Source organism: Equus asinus, chromosome 22, assembly GCF_041296235.1.
Source record: "Equus asinus isolate D_3611 breed Donkey chromosome 22, EquAss-T2T_v2, whole genome shotgun sequence".
NCBI lineage: Eukaryota > Metazoa > Chordata > Mammalia > Perissodactyla > Equidae > Equus > Equus asinus.
This window is the reverse complement of record NC_091811.1, coordinates 54,073,697-54,086,648: the sequence shown is the minus strand read 5'-3', so window position 1 is coordinate 54,086,648 and position 12,952 is coordinate 54,073,697. Positions and strand designations below refer to the sequence as shown.

The window sequence follows — 12,952 nt, the reverse complement described above, 5'->3', positions numbered from 1 at the left end:
GATTCGGAGGAAACTGTATATGAGTTTCTAAACTTGATCCTGAGAGATTATTGCAGTCTGATCTCTAAATGGCAAGAGATGAGTGATAAATGATCAAGTTGGGGAAGTTTGTCTACAGTGCAATTTCTGCAACTCCTAGGTGTGAGGTTTTAAGCAGATGTTGCTGGCAGGCAAACTAAACATGAATACTCCCCTCCCAGGATTCGGAAGGTGCCCAGCCCAGTGAGGGCCTGTATATATAGGGACTGAGCCAGATCTCTTGCCAAAGGAGTCAGAGCTCCTTTTGCCCCTGGTCTCCGCCTCCTTCCAGCTGGGCCCTTTCTCCTGGCTGCTTCTCTGGATGCTCCAGTAACCATGAGCCGCCAGTTTAGTTCTCGGTCGGCGTTCAGCTCAAGGAGCAGACGGGTTTACAGCGTTGGCTCTTCTGCAGGCTCTGGTGGTGGGAGTCGGGCTGTGGGGTCTGTGTGTCAGGCCCGAGGGAGGTGTGGCAGTGGTGGGTATGGGAGCATTGCGAGGGGGTTTGGCTCCAGGAGCCTCTACAATCTGGGTGGCAGTAAAAGCATCTCTATTAAGCTGGTGGGGAGAAACACCAGTGGATTCTGCCAGGGCGGGAGAGCAGGAGGGGGATTTGGAGGGAGCAGAAGCTTTAGGGGTGGTGGTGGCTTTGGGGGCGGTGGCTTTGGAGGTGGCGGCTATGGAGGAGGTGGTTTTGGGGCTGCTGGGTTTGGGGGTAGCAATTTTGGGCTTGGGGGCTTTGGTCCTTCTTGTCCCCCGGGAGGCATCCAAGAGGTGACCATTAACCAGAGCCTCCTACAGCCACTTCACCTGGAGGTGGACCCTGAAATTCAGAGGGTCAAGACCCAGGAGCGGGAGCAGATCATGGTCCTCAACAACAAGTTCGCCTCCTTCATTGACAAGGTGAGTACCCCAGGGGCAGGCAGAGTCTCTGGTCTCTGACCAAATGACTGAGAGGGCCTTGTGCCCTGCCATCTCTCGCCACTCAGTGTGGTGGTGATAATCACTTCCAGATGTGTGTCCTGGGGTCTTAAGAAAGCATTTGCCTAATTTAGGCCTCAACTTCACTTATTGAGGAGATTTATCTCTATCTTTTCCTTTTGGCAAGAAAGCAGATAAGAGGAATGAAAATACCAAACAAACAAAATACATGATGTAGTAACCTCATTCTCATTCATTATTCACTTTGCAACCATCCATCCATCCATCCATCCATCCATCCATCCATCCATCCACCAATACACCCACCCATCCACCCATCCACCCATCCACCCATCCATCCACCCATCCACCCACTCATCCACCCATGCATGCATCCATTCACCCATCCCCCCATCCACCCACCCATCCACCCATGCATCCATCCATTCACCCATCCACCCATCCACCCATCCACCCATCCATCCACCTATCCACCCATCCACCCATCCATCCATCCATCCATCCATCCATCCACCCATCCATTCACCCATCCAGCCCACAAACATTTACTTAGCATTTACTATATGTCAGACACTGTGCCAGGTGCTACAGGGTGACTAGGACACAGGTCCTTCGATGGCAGTGACTCTTGACCCTAGTTTCTGATCTGGTCTTCTTGCTTTCACCCTTAATCCCATCCAGCCTATTCTCAGCACCACCTTTAAAAATTCATCACATCACTCCTCCATTTGAACCCTCTGTTGGCTTCTTGTCTCATTTGGAATAAACGCTAAGATCTTATAAGCCTCTACATGATCTGGCCCTCCACTCCCCAGATGCTGCTAACCCCTGGCTTGCAGTTGTGAGAATTAGGCAATGTTGCCACCACCAGGTGGAACAGCTCTCAGGCTGCAAGGTTTAGTGAGCAGAGTGAGGGCTGCAATTTAGCTCCCCAGGGTACAAACTCCCTGCAGTGGCCCTGCACGCCCTTTCTGACTCCTCTTCTGCGTTCTCCTTGCTTACCAGTGCCTTATTGCATTCTTGCATCTTCCAGCATCCCAAGCATGGTCCTACCTCAGGGCCTTTGCACTTGCCATTCCCTCTGTTTGGAACTCCTCCCTCCAGAGTGGTCTGGCCTCCCCCATCACCTCCTTTAGGTCTTTGCTCACGTGCCATTGTCTCAGTGAGACCTTCCTTGCTTTCCCCCATACCAGCATCCTTATCCACCTTCCCTGTGTTACTTTTCACCATAGCCCCTACAGCCATTTGACATGCCAGGTATTTCACATGTTTGTTTCTTTACAGTCGTCTCTGAATAGAATGTAAACTCCTGAAAAATGAGTTTTGTCTGTTTTGTTTATAATTGAATCTCCAACACCCAGAATAGTGCCTGGCACATGAAACTGGCTCAATAAATATGTGTTGAATGAAAAACTGAGTCAGCCCTTCAGGTGTCAGGCTGGGACCCTCAGAGAGTGGGAATGGAGACGAAGGCTTTTTTAGAACTGACAACAAAGGAAAGAGACCTCAGGAAGGAAGGAGGGGTCCAGCTCTTTCCATGGGGACACTGGCCTGGCTTGTTCAGCTGAGCTCGAATCCTCTATGCCAGGGTAGGGAGTGGCCTGCGCAGTAGTAGCAGGCAGTTCCAATGCCCTCAGCATCTCCTTAGTCCAGGACACTTCTGAACTGTCTTCTCTGTGTTGGGCACCATATGTCCATGGGTCTCAGTGCCCTGTGTCCACTGGGGAACAAAGAGGCATGGGGCTGCTTTCCTGGGGCTCACACCCCAGCAGGGGAGGGACACACTAAAACAATGCCAAAAGAACACAAATCACGATAGATGCTATGGGGAAACAACAGGGGTGTGAAGGGACAACACCAGGGGATGCCACCTTAGTGGTGATCTAACAGGAGTTAGGCAGGCAAAATGCTGGGGAGAGCCGGCTGCTGCGGCCCCTGGGGTCAGTCACTGTGGCGGGAGAGTCCCAAGTGGGAGGCGGAGGGGCACAAGAGGCTGAGTGGGGTGTGCTTTTCCCAGTAGGAAGGTCAGCTCAGTAGGATGCTAAGTTTTATCTGTGTTATCTGAGCTTCCCCTGAGTATTGCCAATGGGACACAGCCAAGGAGCATTTTGGGGGACCTGGGGAAAAAGCACAATGGCTTTCATTGATTTTTCTAGTGGATAAATTCCATGAAAACTGCCTGGCACGCCCTGAGCCAGCCCCGGGCTTTGCAGTGCGGGTGGCCTGATGAGAACCCCATTTCTTTTGCTGAGCTCCTGAGACACCGCGCTTGGGGCAGAGCACCCAGTGGGGTCCCACCACCCCCGTGCTGTCTGAGTGGAGATTCCCCGTGGGACCGTAAGATTCTTTCTTTTGGTTCCCACAACACGGAGCACAGGGCTGTGATCGAGTGTCGGATTGGTCTCTCCACCCCTGGGGAGTGGCGCCAGGGTAAAACTGGCGGGGTGGCAGGTGTTTCTCACAGGGGTGTTCTGAGCTGTGCCGGCAAAGCTGTGCGAGCTGGCTGCCTCATCTCCTGCTTTGATAAAGCGAACAAACCTGGGTCACGGGAAAGTGTTCTCTGCACACATTTTCCAGCCTAGAGTCAGAACCCAAAGAGAGTTACCAAGGGTTGGGACCTCAGACTGGGGGGACTCAAGGGCTGGGGATCCTGGGCACCCTCCTTAGTGCCACATTGTAGGGGAGTGTCTTCAGGGTTCTGTTCTGACAGCACAAAGCAGTGGGTTTGCCCCCATACCCAGCTCCCAGATGGATTCTGGAGGGGACGTGTGTGTGTGTGTGGGTGTGTGTGTGTACAAGCACCTGAGCACAGCATAGAGGCATCCACCGTCTTCACCTAAGACCTGGGTGGGTGGGTGGGGGCTCCATCTGTAGGCAGAGGGAAGGTGAGGGTCGATCATTATCATGCAAAGGGCAGTCCACGCACTTGGTCTGCACGGCCAGTCAGCTCTCTGGATCCTGTGCCTGACCTCTGTGTCCGCAGTTTTGGGGGAAGAGGTAGCGAGACCCTAGGGTGATGCCCCCTCTCCATTCTCTGAGCTAATGAAGGAAATAGCGATGTGGGTATTTCCCAAACACTAGGCAACCCCAAATCCTTACTTTGGGGCACTAGAACGCATTATACCACATTACAAAACTGAGAGCATTTACTTTTTAAATTCTGTCTGGGTTATAAAAGCATTTAAGTGACGTGACTTTCCTGAAAAACATACTGGCAGGCAGTGGTGGGGGCGGGGGGGCCTGCAGGGTGAGGACACTCAGGCAAGTCTGCTCAGGGATCAGTTTAATATCCTAAGCCAAATTCTTCCCTCCTCTTAAGTTCTCCTCTCCTCAATCGCATAAGGCATTTCAACCACAAAGAGAGAGGAGCCTTGCATGTGTTAGTGACTCACATGCTCCGGTCACCACTTCCTTCTGCTGGCATGATGATCTGGGTGCAGGGAGCGACAGCTCTATGACGTAAATGGCCGCAGCTGAAGGAGACAAGGCCCTCAGTTGGAAGGGATTTACCTTCTGCACCAGAGTCAGCTTAGTGTTAATTTCAGGCAAGTTGAACTTACAGCCACTGGTCAACCATCAGAAAGCACCCTGTGTTTGTGTGTCCTGGTCCTGGAGAAGGGGAAGCTCTCTGACCCCTGCAGAGGCCATCCTGGTTCTCAGAGGTCTGGTTATGCCCTGGGGCTGTCTGTCCTCCTCCCTGTGGGGGAGCTTCTTGGACCCACGGCCACAGTCATGAACTTGGAGGTCTCTTGCTTTTAGGTGCGATTCCTGGAGCAGCAGAATCAGGTGCTACAGACGAAATGGGAGCTGCTGCAGCAGGTGGACACGTCGACTCGGACCAACAACCTGGAGCCCGTCCTGGAGAAATACATCAGCGAACTGCGGAGGCAGGTGGATTTCCTCAACGCGGAGCAGATGCGCCAGAACACAGAGCTCAGGAGCATGCAGGATGTCGTAGAGGACTACAAGAACAGGTGAGGCTCCAGGCAGAGCAAAGGGGTCGGGGAGGAGATGGCAGGGAGCTCATTCATGGGGCAAGACATCCTGCTTTAGTGTTAACGTGCAAACGGTGGTGGTTTCAGGGCCACGAGGGCTCTGCACTGCACAACCGCAGGGGGCGCCATTTTGCATATGGTGGCCCTGGTAGGATGGTATTGCCAGTCAGCTCTCAACTGCATTGGATGAGGAGGGGCAGATTGACTTTACGGATGTTGGAGCTAGATGAATCTGCATTTTGGTGTGGGCTTTGCCACTCTCTGGCTGCCTGAAAGTTTGTCTTTCTAAGACTTTAGCACTCACATTGGTGACCCTCCTTGTTGGGTCATTGTGAGGGGTCTATCTGTGGCTCTCAAACTTTAGTGTGTACCAATTTGTTAAAAGCAGATTGATTGAGAAGGTCTGGGGTGGCGCCAGGGTGTTTGCATTTTCTAACGTTTCCAAGCGATGCTGATGCTGGTGGACTGAGAACGGCTGATTCGGATGCAAGTATTTTTAGTAAGTTATTAGGTTATGTCTGCACATACTAGCACCCAATAAGCACTAACTATTATTAATAATAATGGTAGGGGTGACAGAACTTGTCTAATTCTAGATCAGCTGCCTTGGCACTGGGCGGGCATCTGAGCGACTCCTGCTCCCGAAGCTGGGGCTGCAGGGTGCTTCTCTCAACATCACCCTGACATGCTTATTGCATCGGGCCAGCAGAGTCAAGTGTCTGTGAGTTGACAAGGGAGAGATGAAATTCACGTGGAAGGTGTTAGGGGGCAGAATTTTAGGTGGAATTTTTTTCTCTTTAAAAAAATTTAGTAAAAATGCTTGTCACTTGAGGTTCTCAATTAAAAAAATGATTGAGCTTGACAAATTTACAAAGGTAAAACATCAAAATAAAAATGGACATTTTGGGGGCATTCTATGTGGCTCTGGGTTTTCAACGTTGAGTCATTTGTTATTCTCTCCGTTGACCTGGAGAACCAGGAGGTGGTTCCAGCTGCTTGTCAGGGAGAGTGGCAGGTCCTGGTGGGGGACAGCCAGAGTCCAGGACAATAAAAGTTTGGGAAATTCCAAGCCTCTCGCTGCAAGGAGAAATCTCAAGGAGCCAAGGCCGGCCCCTGAAGCCTGTGTGTATTTCTTGTGTCACCCCGCAGATATGAGGAAGAAATCAACCGAAGGACCAGCACTGAGAATGACTTTGTTGTGCTGAAGAAGGTGAGGGATGGGGGTGTTGCAAGGGGGACTATGGGCCCAGGAGGCTGAGCAGAGTGAGCAATTCCTGTGGGATGCTACATGACCGAGGGATGGACAGGGTGACCTCGGGGGCCAGTCTGCTGAGTGTGTTGCCCAAATCCTGGGGCCCTTACACTGAAGGGGAGAGTCTGAAAGTGATGCTAATGTGAATCTTTAGCAACCCTGGAGTTTTTATCTTTCCAAGGTCCTGAAAGTGAAATTAAATTAACTGACAGCTTTTGAGTGTTCATTATGTGTGGCCTTGGGACCTGGGGACCGACCTGGGGTGTTGTGTGTGACTGACCAAGAGGAGGAGCTTGGTGTCACACTTCCTTCTGGCCAGGAAAAGCCAGGGTTTACAGGCGTCTTATTTGAGTGAGGTGAGGAAATTTGCAGGCAAAGAAATAAACCCAGAGGGCTTTGCCACTTGTCCGGGCCACCTAGCCAGCTGGTGGGAGGCAGCGCCTGGCAATAAAGTCAGCCTGTCTTTGCTTGCTGTTCAGGATGTGGATGCTGCTTACATGAGCAAAGTGGACCTGCAGTCCAAGATGGACGTTCTGTTTGGAGAGGTCAATTTCCTGAAATACTTATTTCAGACGGTGAGTTCAGTCCTCACGGGAAACCCTTCTCTTTTCTCACATCTCACAAGAGTTGTGAGTTCTTGGGTCACCTCAACTCTGGGGGCCAAGAGTCAGCCATCCTCTCAACCCCTGGTGCTCAGAATTCCTGGGTGGGGGCACTGGAGATGGGAGGCAGGGCAAATTCCAAGGTAGGAGAAGGTGGAGTTGTCCCCGCTTCTGTCTGGGAAATGAGGTTGACAGGGGGACATGCAGGGGCAAAACCAGCCAGAAATCTTCATCAGCTCTGGGAAGTCAATGGGGCTATAAGGGACTCTGAAGGATAAGGCAGCGTGGACTAAAGGGACAAAGATGAAGTCTGCAGTGGTGAGGGATAGTCTGCTCCTACCTTCCCTCCACCCCCATCCTACAGTCACCTGTGTCTAACTGGGGGCACCTGCTCTGGACGCGATGCAAGGAGCTTTACCATGTCTTGGGCATCTCCATTCCACAGAGGAGAGAACTGAGGCACTGAGGGATTCAGTTACTTGCTCAGTCAATGGTAGAGCCCAGACTCAACAGTGAGTGTGTGTGGCTGCACAAGTGGAGTCCATCTTACTGCTTCTGAGAGCTCATGTAGCTTCAAGGAGCAAGGACCTCTGCCTGTCAGAGGTCCCTGCCCAAGATGGCGGCCAACCAGAGTAAGGCAGGGAGAGAGGGCACTGTGGTGGGCAGCTGGTGTCTATAAGGACTCCAGTGCAGGCTCCTTTCTTCTCCCTGAAGGCTAGGTCTGGCCGCCTTTACCTTTAGTTAAGGTACCCCTCAGCACACAACAACTATTCAAAGAACTTTCCCCCAAGACTCCCATATGGCCATGGCTTCTGGCTTCCCCAGAGAGCCTTGAGGGGGCAGAAGAGGGAAACTGAGGCCCCAGGAGGAGAGTGGAAGGAGCCAGCGTGTGCTCCATGCCTTGTAGGAGCTGTCCCAGATGCAAACCCACATCAGTGACACCAATGTCATCCTGTCCATGGACAACAACCGCTCCCTGGATCTGGACAGCATCATCGACGCAGTGCGGACTCAGTACGAGCTGATCGCTCAGAAGAGCAAGGAGGAGGCCGAGGCGTTGTACCAGACCAAGGTGAGCATGGCTGCCCCCGGCCAGACTTGGTATCCCAAACCCAGACAGACCTCCAGAACTTGTGCTGTCTTTGTCCTATTTCTAAAGTAAAACTGTTTGTTATAGAAAATTCAGAAATTACAGATAAAGGTTACTCATATCCCTTGACCACTATTAACATGTCAGCATACTTTCTACCGGTTCCATGTAGCCAACATTTACTGAAAACTCATGTGTGCCAGGCAGCGCACTGAGAGCTGCATGTACATTATTTCATTTACTCCTTACGACAACCCGATGGGGTGAGGATTTCATCGTGTCTATTTTATGGATAGTAGAGTATGAGGTCACCTAATTTCTCTAAGCTCTTGTGGCTGGTGAGTGGCAGAGGCAGAACTCAACTCAACTCAGCTGTGCTGTCTAGAAACCCATGTTCTCAAACACCATTATGGTTTTCACTTGTATTTTTCATAACAATATCTTTTAAAATAGAGTTTTTACTTTTCTCTTTCACTCGTCACTCATGAATGACTTTCTGTGACACTCAGTATTCTACGTTGTTTTCCGTGGCAGCGTGGTCTTCCATGCTAAGGACATACCCTCACTGATGAGATAAACGTCTGTGTAGCTAAGTCTTTGGGCTCATCTTTGGTTAATTCTTTAACTTAAATTAGCCTGGATCATTCTGGAAGGTGAAGGCTCTGTAGTTGTGTCAAAGCCGTTCACTAAATTCTGAACACCAGGCACTTGAGATCTGCTTTGTGGATCACCTGTGCCCACCTCCAATCCTGGCTGGCCTCTGTCCCACTGTCCTGTAGGCAGGTGTGCTGAGTGTCACGATTTCAGTGTCAGACTGGGGAGGTGAAGGTCAACAGTGAAAACAGCAGCAGACTTTCCCTTGAGCCAACCCCACTCTTGCTTCCTTCAGAGTCGTGGCCGTGGGTAGAGTTCCTATTGATGGGGCCACACAGACACAGAAACGGAGACAGAGAGGAAAATGTGAATAAACATGGAGCTGAGGGCCTCTGGGGAAGTGAGGTCCTGCCTGCCAGGCAAATCGTTCTGGAAAGGGCGGGAAGAATATGGTGGGGTGGAAAAAGTGAGGGGTCCCAGGGCGGGCAAGGGCCAGCGTGAAAGCTTAGACATGGGGAAAAGGAGGTAAAAAAGGGCATCCAGAAGCAAGTTTGTCTGTCTGGGATGTGAGTCTGGCCCAAAGACTGATGGGAATGAGGGAGGTTTGATATAGATATGTGTGGTGTGCATGTGTGTGTGGTGTTGCAGCTCAGACAAGGGAGGTTTGGTACAGCTGTGAGCGTGTGTGTGGGGATCACAGCTCTGGGGGGCTTTCTCAGGGAACTTTCGCTGCGGGGAGCAGCCTTGGACTGGGTCTGGGAGGGCAGACCTGCTCCCTCCTGGAGGGGCTCATGGAGAGCAGCAGGCTGACCACGATGCTGCCTTCGACCCTCAGTACCAGGAGCTCCAGATCACGGCGGGAAGACATGGAGACGAGCTGAAGAACAGCAAGGTGGAGATCACTGAGCTCAACCGCACCATCCAGAGGCTGCAGGCAGAGATCAGCAACATCAAGAAGCAGGTGGGACAGGCGCTCAGGGTGGGCTGACCAGACACGCCGCCTCCCACAGCGCCCGGTCAGCTGGGGCTCCTGAAACTCAGTACCTGCACGGTTCTTCTCCGTGATCATCTCCTGAGCAGATCGACCAGATGCACATGGCCATTTCGGATGCAGAGGAGAGAGGAGAGCAGGCCCTCCAGGACGCACGGCAGAAGATGCAGAACCTGGAGGAGGCCCTGCAGCAGGCCAAGGAGGAGCTGGCCCGGCTGCTGCGTGACTACCAGGCGCTGCTGGGAGCCAAGCTGTCCCTGGACGTGGAGATCGCCACCTACCGCAAGCTGCTGGAGGGCGAGGAGAGCAGGTGGGCCGTGTTCTGGGGGCCAGAATGCAGTTTGCACCCCTGGGGTGGTGGGACTGACTATTTGGAGAGAAGACAACCCCAGCTCTTCAGGGAAGATTGGTAGCCCAGGGGGAGCAGAAACTTCAAGTCAGAAGCAGAGGATATGTGAGTTGGCAGGGTCATCGTCATCATTCTCCTGCCTCTAAGCAGAATGTCCCTAACCCCAACCTATGGCAGCCAGGTGGTGACCCCTCAATGCTAAAAGGCTTCCAGAAAATGCTTAAAATGCCCTCTGGCCCCACTGGCTCTCTGACCCCCCTGCCCGTGCACACACCTTTCCCTGAAGCCTGGGGACGGCTCTCGCTGCCCCCATCATTGCTTCCGATGTCTCCAGGCTGCTGCCCTCCTTCAGGCTCTGCGAGCCCGGCTGATGTGCGTGCTCTGGTTTTACAGGATGTCCGGAGAGCTGCAGAGCCACGTGAGCATCTGTAAGTAGCAGAGCTGGGTGTAGGGGCTGGTGGGTGTTGGGGGTAGGGAGGCTGGGGAGGGTTGGCCAGCAGGGACCTGGCAGGGGGCGTTTTAGTTTTCAGTCCTACACAAGGAAAACTGAAGTGAGCAGGCACAGCTACAAAGCCTGGAGATATTCGCTGAAATAAATTGTTAGATTTTAGTTCTTCTTTATCTTAATTTTTATGATGCCTAAGAACAAGCAGTGGCTTAGAACTCTTTAGGGTACATCCGTTTGTTGTATGAAGAATACTTTAACAACGGGAATACTTTCATCCAATGCATCTTTTTGCAAGGCAGTTGCTGCCAGTGATGAAGGATGGAGGAGGCTGCCCCGAGGCGGGTGCAGGCGGGTCCGGCCCCCACCCTTCTTCTGACCCCCGCTGGGGCTGCTCTCTCCCTCACAGCTGTGCAGAGCAGCCAGGTGTCCATCAGCGGCGGGGGCGGCGGCGGTGGTCGAGGCTCTGGAGGTTACTGCGGCGGCGGAGGCGGCAGCAGCAGCTCCCGCGGGGGCTACGGAGGGAGCTATGGAGGGAGCTACGGAGGAGGCTATGGCGGGGGCAGTCGAGGGGGTTACGGGAGCGGCAGCGGCGGCGGGAGCTACAGAGGCAGCAGCAAGTTCAGGGGCAGAATCAGCGGCGTCTCCTCCCACGTGCAGATCATCCAAACGTCTACCAACACCTCCCACAAGCGAGTCCTGGAGTAGAGAGAGGGGAAGCCTCCCACGCGCTCCACCGCAGGGCTCTCTCCTGTCACCGCCCCCGCGCCCTTCCCGACCCTCTCTCACTTACCTTTTCCTGATGGGTCTCAGCAGTTTTGCCAATAAATTACACCCTAGATGGCAAGCAGGCGGACAACCCCAGACGGCAGATCTACCTCTGAAGGGCACGGCTGGCAGTCAGAATCACAGCCTGGCACATTCTCAACTCAGACTCCACCCAGCTGGCCCTGCTCCTGTCCCTGGGGATGCCCAGGGGCCCAGTTTGGCCCTGGAGAAAAAGCTGTAGAGCATCTAGAAGGCGGATAATGGAGAGGTGATGTCAAGGACACCAGGTGTCTCCCTCCCAGGCTCCCTTTCCTGCCCTTGGGCTGCTCTGTGAATAATGAGCCATTCCTCAGGGGACCCACAAAACAAGGCCTTTGGGGAGGTAGCTGATGGCAAGGCAAGCCAGCTTGGTAAGGGGACCTCTGTGCCGGGGACCAATTCCTGCCTCTGGGTCTGTGGCCTCACACTTCCCCGCTGATGCGGAGTGTGGATTTACTGCTCACATCAGACCCCTGTAAGTTGTGTCTGGTCCTGACTTTGAATCTGGGTCTCTGGAAGAATTACCCCCTGGGCAAACAGCCCAACGTGGGAGCATTTCAGAGGGCATGAGTCCTTGTCCACAGGGACGACTGTAATTAGCAGTGAATGGAAGAGTCGATTGACAGGCAGTTAAGTTCTGATCTGTCCTGCGCCTCCTGACCCCTCCGTCCCTTGGAAGCCTGGCCCTTCCTGACCTCTGCTCCATAATGGCCCTCCTGAGAATCGTCCAACAGGCTGGCCGGGTGCAGCCCAGCTCTACTCCATCCTGGTGCCCAGGCCCTGAGGAGTCTGAGGGTCAGACGTGGGTCCTGGACAGTGCGCTCCTGAGTCAGTCTGGAAGCTGGCTGTTATTCTCAAGGCAGCTCCGTGCTCTTTCCTAGACAGCAAAGTCCCATCTGCCTTCTGTTCCCTGTGAGTGAGCATGCCGTGAGGATTTCACTCTTGCTTCTGAGCCTTACATAAGATGCTTGAGATGTGCTGGAGGAGACAGGAAGAGGAAGGTATCTGCCAACTAATGGGCCTTGAGAGAGCAAAGGTGGCTTTGCTTCTGAGAGCTGGCGTCACCTTCACTTGCTTGCTGGGTCCTAACACAACCTCCAAGTTCGCGATTCTCGTGGAGCAGCTGATGGGCTTGGCGTGTGCAGCCTGGGGAGGGCTGGGACTTCATCATTTCCTGGTTGAAGGTTGTACCTTGAAAGGCTTGATATTTTGGGTGTTTCTACAATAAACTTTTCTGTGATTTCAAATTGCTGTTTGGTCAGAAGATGAGTTATTTCTTCTTTAATTGCTGCAGGCCTCTGAAATTATTCATATTTGGGACGTAAAGTTTATTTTTTTATTGCATGAGTAATGCACAATCTTGAAAACCTTACAGACATAATTTTACTAATCCTTAAAGTGGCTGATCATTGAGAAGTCAGTTACACATTTGTTCAGCAAGCAATTATTTATCTCCTACTGTGTGACAGGCAGTGGCCTAAGCACAGGGAATGCAATGTCGAATGAGCACGTTTCTGCATCTCAAGGCACTCACAGCCCAAAGGATGTGTTATGGGGGAGGGGAAGGTTCAGAGGGAGGAGAAATTGGAGTCTGTGCCCCTGTGCACCTTTAGCCTGAGGGTGGACGCAGGGCCTATCCTGTGGACACAGGCAGACCCACCACAACAGGAGCAGTGGGGCTGCGGCAGGTGCCAATGCTGAGGGAGGGATGTTTGTTCCTGAGAGGCTCTTGGAGGGCTGGAAAGTGGAGCAGGCTCAGGGGACAGCATGGGGGCAGGCGTGGACAGGGCCTCAGGGAAAGGCCCTTCAGACAGGGGAATAGCCTGCCAGAGACTCAAAGATAAGAGGGGATGAAACTGAGAGGGGGAGA

The 12,952-nt window shown here is 52.9% G+C and overlaps 1 protein-coding gene across 1 annotated transcript; it reads left to right on the top strand.

Annotated features, from left to right (window-relative positions):
- Positions 1-257: 257 nt before the first annotated feature.
- Positions 258-12,329, top strand: KRT77 (keratin 77). The gene is made up of 9 exons (XM_014847459.3): positions 258-918; positions 4,717-4,931; positions 6,102-6,162; positions 6,684-6,779; positions 7,714-7,878; positions 9,326-9,451; positions 9,571-9,791; positions 10,224-10,258; positions 10,685-12,329. The coding sequence occupies exons 1-9, from the start codon at positions 355-357 to the stop codon at positions 10,981-10,983; spliced, it is 1,782 nt and encodes a 593-aa protein (XP_014702945.2). The 5' UTR covers positions 258-354; the 3' UTR covers positions 10,984-12,329.
- The last annotated feature ends 623 nt before the right edge of the window (positions 12,330-12,952 follow it).